Genomic DNA, 12821 nt, shown 5'->3' on the forward strand with positions numbered 1-12821 from the left:
TTCAGTACTTTCTGAGAAATAGCGATAACAAACTTTGAATATAAAAATCCAAGATGGCTGCCTGGCAGCAATTTTGTTGACCGATCGGTCCCAAATCACAATATGCACAACTAGGGCCCTAGGGGAACCTACATATGAATTTTGAGACAGATCCCTTCAGTACTTTCTGAGAAATAGCGATAACAAACTTTGAATAACAAAATCCAAGATGGCTGCCTGGCGGCCATCTTGTTGACCGATCGGTCCCAAAATGCAATATGCACAACTAGGTCCCTAGGGGAACCTACATATGAAATTTGAGACAGATCCCTTCAGTACTATCTGAGAAATAGCCATAACAAACTTTAACTATCAAAATCCAAGATGGCGGTCTGGCGGCCATCTTGTTCAACCGATTGGTCCAAAAATGCAAAATGCACAACAAGGGCCCTAGGGGAACCTACATATGAATTTTGAGACAGATCCCTTCAGTACTTTCTGAGAAATAGCGATAACAAACTTTGAATATAAAAATCCAAGATGGCTGCCTGGCAGCAATTTTGTTGACCGATCGGTCCCAAATCACAATATGCACAACTAGGGCCCTAGGGGAACCTACATATGAATTTTGAGACAGATCCCTTCAGTACTTTCTGAGAAATAGCGATAACAAACTTTGAATAACAAAATCCAAGATGGCTGCCTGGCGGCCATCTTGTTGACCGATCGGTCCCAAAATGCAATATGCACAACTAGGTCCCTAGGGGAACCTACATATGAAATTTGAGACAGATCCCTTCAGTACTATCTGAGAAATAGCCATAACAAACTTTAACTATCAAAATCCAAGATGGCGGTCTGGCGGCCATCTTGTTCAACCGATTGGTCCAAAAATGCAAAATGCACAACAAGGGCCCTAGGGGAACCTACATATTAAATTTGAGAAAGATCCCTTCAGCACTTTTTGAGAAATAGGGATATCAAACCTTAACTATCAAAATCCAAGATGGCCGCCTGGCGGCCATCTTGTTTTTCCGATCAGCCTTAAAATCTGTATGGCACAAATAGGGACCAAGGTTACCCTCCATGTGAAGTTTGAACAAAATCCCTTCAGTAGTTCTCAAGAAATATCGATAACAAACTTCAACTGCCAAAATCAAAGATGGCTGCCTGGCGGCCATCTTGTTTTTCCGATCAGCCTCAAAATCTGCTTGGCACAAATATGGACCAATGGGACCCTCCATGTGAAGTTTGAACAAAATCCCTGGAGCAGTTTTTAAGAAATAGTGATAACAAGCATTGTTTACGGACGGACGACGGACGACAGACCACGGCTGCAGGGCGATTTGATTAGCCCACCATCTGATGATGGTGGGCTAAAAAGAAAGAAAGTTAAAAAAAAAACCACGGATAATCCATATCATAAATCATAAATAAGATTCCGTATAGATTGACTGACTAAGTACTGCAGAAAAATAAAAAGTTATTATATCTACAATACAACTCACCAAGTAATCGTCCTAACATAATTCATAATGTGCGGAAATAACAAGCGATTGACGCATTTCCCAACGCCGTGTGTCTCGCATGTAAATCTCTAGTAAAAAAGTACATCAAAGCATTGTTACACGATATATGGTATATTTTGACCAGTTCCTTCGGGATTTCCAGTTTATATTCGTATATCAGCACTGTTGTGATGGAAAACTCAGTACAAAGATGGCGATCATCTTATATGGAACGATTCCATAATGTTCAAATATTGGAATTGAAATCGTGCATAGAAAAAAGCACAATTGCCGCCGTACTCAACTTCATTAGTTTTTTGACAATAGACAGATTCAGACGGTGGATTTCAAAATACAGCACAGCATTTAAGAGAATATTTTTAAAGATAGCTGACGATCTGGTACAGACGCCATAAAGGAGACTCTTACCGTATCTGCATTTACGTTTTCTGTCTTTGTTGATTTTACGAACAATAGCGCCCCCTGACATTAGTCTACTACGGGTGCTACCCCTCTTGAAATACGAGGATCTCAACTGATTATCCGCAGCATAACTGTACGTTGCTGGTGCCGACATTTGAAGAAGCAACACTACTGTACCACAGACAGATGGAATCCCTGGATTAATGTTGTTGGTTTACAGGTGTTTTTGAACTGTGACTGATGTTTACGACGAGCTGAAGTCCTTACGGTATCAGCTGCAGACCAATTATCACCTAGAAAACGTGTGAGGTCTACACATGCGCATCCATGTAAATGGACTGAAAACAAACATTTTTCAAGTTGGGAGTGTTTTGTTGATTCGAAAAGGACAAATGTATATAAGGAGGAAAAACACAACAGAAAACAAAAAAATATTAGATAAATAAAACCAAAAACCAAGCAACATATCATTATATCATTCCACAACTTATCACTGAAGTTAGCAGTAAAAGTCGAGTTGAATGTCCTCAAGGTTAGCTAAAAACCAAACCTAATAATAATCATATATGGGTTTTAAAAATGCGTTGCCATGACAATTGGTGAAGCAGTTGTCATCATAATGCATAAAATTAAGTAAAAAAACATTCTCTATCTCCGAACACATACAATGTACGCTCTCTTCTTTTTTCTTGAAGAGAGCATATGTGATTGTAACCCCTTGAGATCGAAGATGAACCAAATGCGGAGAAAACACTCAACTACAGATAATAAAGACACAAGAAATGCAATTTAGGACATATTGCAAAAATGACAACGAAGTTGTCGTTTTCGATCGTCTTTGGAAACACCTTAGGGATATAGAGGGCAAAAATCGAAACTAAAATCTTTTTGGGAAGAGTTGTAAAAGTTAGGTCAATATCGTAATAAATTGATTTTCTATAGGATCAACTTTGGGATAAAATGTTCTTATCAAAGTGTAGAGTACATTATATAGTTATTTCTTAAACAGTTTAGGAATTAACTGTTTAGAATATAGTCCATACCAAAACCCGACCACGCAGTTGTTTTGATATTCAGTGTTAAGATGCAAGTCCACCAAGGTATGTGTGACGTAAACATTGTAAGACAGTCTCCACATTATGATCAGAATAGGCCAGACATGAGGATATCTGCAGTATGATCAGAATAGGCCAGACATGAGGATATCTGCAGTATGATCAGAATAGGCCAGACATGAGGATATCTGCAGTATGATCAGAATAGGCCAGACATGAGGATATCTGCAGTATGATCAGAATAGGCCAGACATGAGGATATCTGCAGTATGATCAGAATAGGCCGGACATGAGGATATCTGCAGCATGATCAGAATAGGTCGGACATGAGGATATCTGCAGTATGATCAGAATAGGTCGGACATGAGGATATCTGCAGTATGATCAGAATAGGTCGGACATGAGGATATCTGCAGCATGATCAGAATAGGCCAGACATGAGGATATCTGTAGTATGATCAGAATAGGTCGGACATGAGGATATCTGCAGCATGATCAGAATAGGTCGGACACGAGGATATCTGCAGTATAATCAGAATAGGCCGGACATGAGGATATCTGCAGCATGATCAGAATAGGCCGGACATGAGGATATCTGTAGTATGATCAGAATAGGCCGGACATGAGGATATCTGCAGTATGATCAGAATAGGTCGGACATGAGGATATCTGCAATATGATCAGAATAGGTCGGACATGAGGATATCTGCAGCATGATCAGAATAGGTCGGACATGAGGATATCTGCAGTATAATCAGAATAGGTCGGACATGAGGATATCTGCAGTATGATCAGAATAGGTCGGACATGAGGATATCTGCAGCATGATCAGAATAGGCCAGACATGAGGATATCTGCAGCATGATCAGAATAGGTCGGACATGAGGATATCTGCAGCATGATCAGAATAGGTCGGACATGAGGATATCTGCAGTATGATTCAATATTGTTCACTTACAGGCTGGTACTCTTTTACATGTGAACCCATATATGATGTTGTCAACGATTGTTAAAACATTCCTAACTACCCATTTATCTAAAACAACAAAACTTATTTTCATACATCACAACAACAAAGAATAGTTATCATCTAGATTTATGTATTTTCTATTCAATGTCGATAATATTGCTGTTATTTTGTGATGATGTTGACCACATAAATAAAACCTTTGGAAAACCAAACACCATCAGTCGTTTGGTTGTCATTTCCAAACATTTGTTTTGAGAAGAGCATGGATGAGTTAAAGAAACTGTGTTTGTAAGCGTCATCAACAGGGGAGGGACGATATTACCGAACAAAGAGGAACAGCGTTACACAATCAGTTTCTACCAGACGACATTACCTAACAAAGAGGACCAGCGTTACCAATCAGTATCTACCAGACGACATTACCTAACAAAGAGGACCAGCGTTACCAAACAGTATCTACCAGACGACATTACTGAACAAAGAGGAACAGCGTTACCAATCAGTATCTACCAGACGACATTACTGAACAAAGAGGAACAGCGTTACCAATCAGTATCTACCAGACGACATTACCTAACAAAAAGGACCAGAGGAACAGCGTTACCAATCAGTATCTACCAGACGACATTACCTAACAAAAAGGACCAGCGTTACCAATCAGTATCTACAAGACGACATTACTGAACAAAAAGGCCCAGCGTTACCAATCAGTATCTACCAGACGACATTACTGAACAAAGAGGAACAGCGTTACCAAACAGTATCTACCAGACGACATTACCTAACAAAGAGGAACAGCGTTACCAATCAGTATCTACCAGACGACATTACTGAACAAAGAGGAACAGCGTTACCAAACAGTACCTACCAGACGACATTACCTAACAAAGAGGAACAGCGTTACCAATCAGTATCTACCAGACGACATTACTGAACAAAGAGGAACAGCGTTACCAATCAGTATCTACCAGACGACATTACTGAACAAAGAGGAACAGCGTTACCAATCAGTATCTACCAGACGACATTACTGAACAAAGAGGAACAGCGTTACCAATCAGTATCTACCAGACGACATTACTGAACAAAGAGGAACAGCGTTACCAAACAGTAACTACCAGACGACATTACTGAACAAAGAGGAACAGCGTTACCAAACAGTATCTACCAGACGACATTACTGAACAAAGAGGAACAGCGTTACCAAACAGTATCTACCAGACGACATTACTGAACAAAGAGGAACAGCGTTACCAAACAGTATCTACCAGACGACATTACCTAACAAAGAGGAACAGCGTTACCAATCAGTATCTACCAGACGACATTACTGAACAAAGAGGAACAGCGTTACCAATCAGTATCTACCAGACGACATTACTGAACAAAGAGGAACAGCGTTACCAATCAGTATCTGAACAGCGTTACCAATCAGTATCTACCAGACGACATTACTGAACAAAGAGGAACAGCGTTACCAATCAGTATCTACCAGACGACATTACTGAACAAAGAGGAACAGCGTTACCAATCAGTATCTACCAGACGACATTACTGAACAAAGAGGAACAGCGTTACCAATCAGTATCTACCAGACGACATTACTGAACAAAGAGGAACAGCGTTACCAAACAGTATCTACCAGACGACATTACCTAACAAAGAGGAACAGCGTTACCAATCAGTGTCTACCAGACGACATTACCTAACAAAGAGAAACAGCGTTACCAATCAGTATCTACCAGACGACATTACTGAACAAAGAGGAACAGCGTTACCAATCAGTATCTACCAGACGACATTACTGAACAAAGAGGAACAGCGTTACCAATCAGTATCTACCAGACGACATTACTGAACAAAGAGGAACAGCGTTACCAAACAGTATCTACCAGACGACATTACTGAACAAAGAGGAACAGCGTTACCAATCAGTATCTACCAGACGACATTACCTAACAAAGAGGAACAGCGTTACCAATCAGTATCTACCAGACGACATTACTGAACAAAGAGGACCAGCGTTACCAAACAGTATCTACCAGACGACATTACCTAACAAAGAGGAACAGCGTTACCAATCAGTATCTACCAGACGACATTACCGAACAAAGAGGAACAGCGTTACCAAACAGTATCTACCAGACGACATTACCTAACAAAGAGGAACAGCGTTACCAATCAGTATCTACCAGACGACATTACTGAACAAAGAGGAACAGCGTTACCAAACAGTATCTACCAGACGACATTACCTAACAAAGAGGAACAGCGTTACCAATCAGTATCTACCAGACGACATTACTGAACAAAGAGGAACAGCGTTACCAATCAGTATCTACCAGACGACATTACTGAACAAAGAGGAACAGCGTTACCAATCAGTATCTACCAGACGACATTACTGAACAAAGAGGAACAGCGTTACCAATCAGTATCTACCAGACGACATTACTGAACAAAGAGGAACAGCGTTACCAAACAGTATCTACCAGACGACATTACCTAACAAAAGAGGAACAGCGTTACCAATCAGTATCTACCAGACGACATTACCTAACAAAGAGGAACAGCGTTACCAATCAGTGTCTACCAGACGACATTACCTAACAAAGAGGAACAGCGTTACCAATCAGTATCTACCAGACGACATTACCGAACAAAGAGGAACAGCGTTACCAAACAGTATCTACCAGACGACATTACCTAACAAAGAGGAACAGCGTTACCAATCAGTATCTACCAGACGACATTACTGAACAAAGAGGAACAGCGTTACCAATCAGTATCTACCAGACGACATTACTGAACAAAGAGGAACAGCGTTACCAATCAGTATCTACCAGACGACATTACCGAACAAAGAGGAACAGCGTTACCAATCAGTATCTACCAGACGACATTACTGAACAAAGAGGAACAGCGTTACCAATCAGTATCTACCAGACGACATTACCGAACAAAGAGGAACAGCGTTACCAATCAGTATCTACCAGACGACATTACTGAACAAAGAGGAACAGCGTTACCAATCAGTATCTACCAGATGACATTACCGAACAAAGAGGAACAGTGTTACCAATCAGTATCTACCAGACGACATTACTGAACAAAGAGGAACAGCGTTACCAATCAGTTTCTACCAGACGATATTACCGAACAAAGAGGAACAGCGTTACCAATCAGTATCTACCAGACGACATTACTGAACAAAGAGGAACAGCGTTACCAATCAGTATCTACCAGACGACATTACTGAACAAAGAGGAACAGCGTTACCAATCAGTATCTACCAGACGACATTACTGAACAAAGAGGAACAGCGTTACCAATCAGTATCTACCAGACGACATTACTGAACAAAGAGGACCAGCGTTACCAATCAGTATTTACCAGACGACATTACCTAACAAAGAGGACCAGCGTTACCAATCAGTATTTACCAGACGACATTACCGAACAAAGTGGACCAGCGTTACCAATCAGTATCTACCAGACGTCCACTTGACAAACACCATTTATCGCTGATAGGGCCACTTCACAGTATACATCTGGTATCAATTTAATTGGAATGTGCCAACTTAATTGCTTACAGAGAATTTTACTCTAAGTCAAGTGACATCTGACGTGTTATAAGGATTTCAAAACAAATCTGAGTTCAATCTCACATGCTGCAACTTCACAAATGATAGCCTCATTCTTCTTATCGAAGAGCGATCTATGATGAAGGGTGCACTTCAAATTTTACAGTATTCATTATCATCCATCTGTACACACAGACACTAAGGGGGATACTGAGGTAACACATTTACTGAAACACAAACCGAACATCCACTTCTAACTTTTAATGCATCTTATTTTTGACTGTTGTTCTCGATTAAATGCATCCTGTTTTAAGCAGCAGGCAAAGTTTCTTTCAATTTTTATCAATTTAAAACTGACGTTATCCACATTTTAAATCAAAAGGAATTTCGTCTCAAACAAATACTAAACAGAGAAAGGACGTTCACAATGCTGTAAAAAATAGCATCGTCATTGATAACATCGATATATGTGTGTGTGTTTGTCTTATCGGTGCCAAACACCCACAGTAGATCGAACCAAAATAAACCGAATGACTCATATGGTACCTGGCTGCCGCATGAAAATAAAATAACTTTCAAAATTCAACGAAAGCATTATTGATATCTGCGTTTTCATTGGTTTAACTATATAATGGCAATGATGAACCCGGTTTCACATAGGGTCGCCTCTGATTGTCCATAAATGAGATAATATTGTGAAATTGTAATTCAACCGTCCCAGCACGCCAAAAGAACATAGACAAGTTAGAGAAAGCCGGTGTTGGCGTTCTCCCGAGTGTATAGCACGCGCAAAATATAGCAGGTGCTTCATGTGTCGGGATGTGATACAGATCATTTTAATACTTTTATCTCAGCCCTACACACTGGAATACATTTCCTATCGCCAAATATCCCCGCGGGGATTCTCAACAAAATCTCTAAAATACCAATGCTTGAAATCTGGCTCGAGTTGGCGTCCTTACAATATTGTTTGTTTAAACAGCAACACCGTATACACTGCTACAGCGTTTTGGAACATACTTTCTTGCCGACTGATGTCTCACCGATTGCCTGTTGTACATTAAAAACAAAACCTGCAACCGAATATGTGTAAATGAAGGGGGACTGAAAACGGTCTGACAGGGGCCCAAACAGCCCCAAAGGGGAGATTGATTGCCGCCGGGACGGGGATACGCTGTCTAAGTCATTACGATGTAGCTAAGCGCACACCAAGTAATTACTTGTGGGGATGGCCTTGGTAGTATATAGCCCTCTCAGACATCGCTCTGGTTTGGTGTCTCACAGCACCATTACTACACATTAAAAAAAGAAATGCAGTTTTGGAACTGTGTTCTGCACTTGTACAATTAACGTTGCCGATTTCACACGACCTTTTAACAAAGCCAATATTGTTAAAATCCACCAAACAAACGAATTATCATCAGATCTAATATAAAGCACTGGTAAATTGAATTCCCAGCATTTTCAGCCAGGACGCTGTTAGAGCAAGACATTCGACTAACGTAATTAGTACATGGAAGTCTGTGGGAAAGTCTACATATCTATACACTTGTGGGAAAATGTTTGGACGTGGGCGATGGCTACCGGCCTTCAAGTAAACAATGCTGTTTATTTAGACAGGGGCGTGATGGCTGCCGTCAAGAACACCATACTGAATAAAACGCAAGTCACATATTCAATCGATACTTACCGCATTGAGAGAAAACACAAAGCCCCGCTGTCTTAGCGTCATCTTCTTCAGCAACTGTTTCTAAGTCTACGACTTCACTCTCTACCAATTCCACTTTCTCCACATCCAATTGATTTTGGTCGCTTATATCATTACGAACAACATTTGCAGCATCACCGTTTCCAGCCTTTACATTGGCATCTATAACTTGGTCCTCCGTTTGCTCAACATAATAAGGTTCCGAATTAGGTTCCTGAGTAGGTGTTATGTCCAGTACGGGTGTAGTGTCCAGTACAGGTGTAGTGTCCAGTACAGGCGCAGTATCCTGTACAGGTGGGACGTCGTCCTTTACAGGTGTATGTTCCTGAGGGGGCACAGGTATGGGCATCAGTGCTGGCTCCTGAGGGGGCACAGGTACGGGCACAAGTGCTGGCTCCTGAGGGGGCACAGGTGCTGGTTCTTGAATGGGCTCAGGTGAAGATTCTCGAATAGGTACAGGTTCCTGAAGAGGCTCAGGTGAAGGTTCTCGTACAGGTACAGGCTCCTGAACTGGTACAGGTATAGGTTCCTGAATGGGCTCAGGTGACGGTTCCCGAATGGGCTCAGGTGACGGTTCCCGGACCGGCACTGGCTCCTGAACTGATACAGGTATAGGTTCCTGTATGGGTTCTGGTAAGGGTTCCGCCATAGATTCTGGTAAACACTCGGGCTCACTGTCCTCTATATATTCTGGCACCAGTGGTGGAATTGGTTCGGGAATATATTCAGGCTCTGGTAAAAGTTCTGGCTCACTTTCATCTGATAGAGGTTCGGGTAAAAGGTCCTGTTCATGTTCAGGTACATATCCTGACATTGGTTCATACTGGTAATGTGATTCTATTTGCACTAGCGCCGTGTCTGTACCTTCCAGGGCTCCCGGCTCGGCCTCCATCTCTACACTCCTACTGTTCCGTATCCCTACTCACTCAGCTCTCGCCAGCATAATTCCCGCTCTCTCATATTTCAAGGAATTAGAACCGCGAGGTACTCCCCGCTTCACAGAACGAAATGACTTGGGGGAGATTAGCCTATCTTCTTATCGGTTCGGATGCCCCGAGCTGACCTCGATTTGAGAGATGTACGTGCACCCTGCAGGTTTCACTTCTATGCTAAGTTCACCACTCGCCAGTACTGGCGGGCTGACCGTCCAGCCCCCCGCCACGCCGGGGGAACCTGTCACCCCTCGCTCCACAGATACGTCAGCTTAACGCACCAATAAATTCTCTCATTCTATTGATAGAACTCAACTTTTTGTATAAAAGAACAAAACAACTGAACAGCGTATATTTTGGATCAACATATTTTAGTTCACTGTAATGATTTTTTCTTCAAAGCTAATTCATTCAACAGACATTGAAAACTCTATTAGTCTGTTAGGTTTTTAAAGTTGTATATGCTGATATGTAAAATGGTCGTCCCCCTCCCTGGTTAGAACGGTAGGGGTGATGTAGCATATATATGACAAGTAGAGTACATATCCTTTGTTCTTTGTCACACTAGTTCTAGTTTTCAGACGGATTTATACTCTTCGGTTGATACATGTCGGTGAATGCTTATAAAATACCGTTCATACAGTATACAGACATCATAGAAGTTATATGTTTTTGCAGACACGAGAGTTATAAATTTACATTTTTTTCTTCGCGCTTTGAAATTTCAAAACTCAGCGTATAAAGAAACTACAGACCAAACACAAGCCTATTTACTTGCGGTCAATTAATTTTGGTAAAAGTACACCTAGATCCATTTTGGCTTCAATTTTCACTCAAAACGTTGACTAGTTTTTACAGGAACTTTTCGAATTAGCTAAACATGTCTGAAGCTAATGGAACAGCGGCGCGGCCTGAGTATTTGACGTCATAGGTTATAGTTATAGTTGCTGGAATAAGAAAATTCCTGGGTGGAATTATCCCAGCTCGATGACAGAATTGTGATGGTCTCGGCACCACTGTGTTACTGTAAAATATATACAAATACCGCGGAATCAGACCCCGAGATACAGCAGCCGGATGTAAACAGGTGCTCGTGGAATCAAAACACTTGTGTTCTGTATTTTTCTGTATTGAGCCAACTCGTAACTATTTTTATCTCATTATAACAAAATGTTCTATGTCACAAGGTAGACCTATATTAGGATGTTATCTTAGGAATCGATTTTCATAGTTCAATAGAATAATCCTTTATATTACATTCCGTGGCCTCTTACGACACTTACCTTCTTATAGGTGGAAGGGCAAGTGTTATCATTGTATAGACTTATCTGACGTCCTCTGGTGGTAGGACAAGTGTTATCATTGTATAGACTTATCTGACGTTCTCTGGTGGTAGGACAAGTGTTATCATTGTATAGACTTATCTGACGTCCTCTGGTGGTAGGACAAGTGTTATCATTGTATAGACTTATCTGACGTCCTCTGGTGGTAGGACAAGTGTTATCATTGTATAGACTTATCTGACGTCCTCTGGTGGTAGGACAAGTGTTATCATTGTATAGACTTATCTGACGTCCTCTGGTGGTAGGACAAGTGTTATCATTGTTTAGACTTATCTGACGTCCTCTGGTGGTAGGACAAGTGTTATCATTGTATAGACTTATCTGACGTCCTCTGGTGGTAGGACAAGTGTTATCATTGTATAGACTTATCTGACGTCCTCTGGTGGTAGAACAAGTGTTATCATTGTTTAGACTTATCTGACGTCCTCTGGTGGTAGGACAAGTGTTATCATTGTATAGACTTTTCTGACGTCCTTATTGGTGGTAGGACAAGTGTTATCATTGTATAGACTTATCTGACGTCCTTATTGGTGGTAGGACAAGTGTTATCATTGTATAGACTTATCTGACGTCCTCATTGGTGGTAGGACAAGTGTTATTATTGTATAGACTTATCTGACGTCCTCTGGTGGTAGGACAAGTGTTATCATTGTATAGACTTATCTGACGTCCTCTGGTAGTAGGACAAGTGTTATCATTGTATAGAACGAGGGAATAAGTTCCTCAAATTCACGACAGGATTTAGTAATTATGGGCTACCATTAATTATCTAACAATACAAACATGCCGAATACTGCAGATGGAATAATAGCCATATAAATAAAGTTAGTTACTTTGTAGTAGCCACAGTGGGTTGGTGTTTTATGGCCAATACTGTATACATGTGTGGCCCCCGCGCTAACAACCACCATCCAGTGGGTATTTAGGGACCACTAACGACCGGCATGTGGCTAAACGATCACTTAATTGTCCTCGATTTATGTGTGTGTGTGCTGCGATGGAGGCTGTTTCAGGCAAAGACCACGTATCGATCTCAAACCCCCCTACTTCGATAGCCGTTACAAGGTCCAGATGGCTTTGGCTTTTTACTTATTTTTACATATCACCGAACGAATTTCACAAATTGAATAAGATCACTTGTCGGACGAAGCACCCTGTCTTATCATAAAATCGCATCGATATAAAAACCGGCGGCGGAAAAGATCGGCCATTTATATTTCCGGAGTATCGGGGATCTTGTGTTATGGACATCAATATCTATACCGCTGGGCTCCTGTGATAAAAATGAAGTAAAGAGCACAGCCGGGCGATGATTTAAA

The 12821-nt window shown here is 41.2% G+C and overlaps 1 protein-coding gene across 2 annotated transcripts in view; it reads right to left on the minus strand.

The window, feature by feature from the left end:
• The window catches only part of LOC138327310 (uncharacterized), a 37626-nt gene extending 27360 nt beyond the window's left edge, over positions 1 to 10266 (minus strand). The window contains exon 1 of one of the 2 annotated variants that reach the window (XM_069273299.1): positions 9210 to 10266. In XM_069273299.1, the coding sequence (XP_069129400.1) occupies positions 9210 to 10119 (910 nt within the window). In that variant the 5' untranslated portion in view covers positions 10120 to 10266. The remainder of the gene's footprint in view (positions 1 to 9209) is intronic. The other variant, XM_069273298.1, reaches the window with a different exon arrangement.
• Positions 10267 to 12821: the final 2555 nt, after the last annotated feature.

Source organism: Argopecten irradians, chromosome 7 (genome assembly GCF_041381155.1).
Source record: "Argopecten irradians isolate NY chromosome 7, Ai_NY, whole genome shotgun sequence".
In the NCBI taxonomy this organism is placed as follows: Eukaryota; Metazoa; Mollusca; class Bivalvia; order Pectinida; family Pectinidae; genus Argopecten; species Argopecten irradians.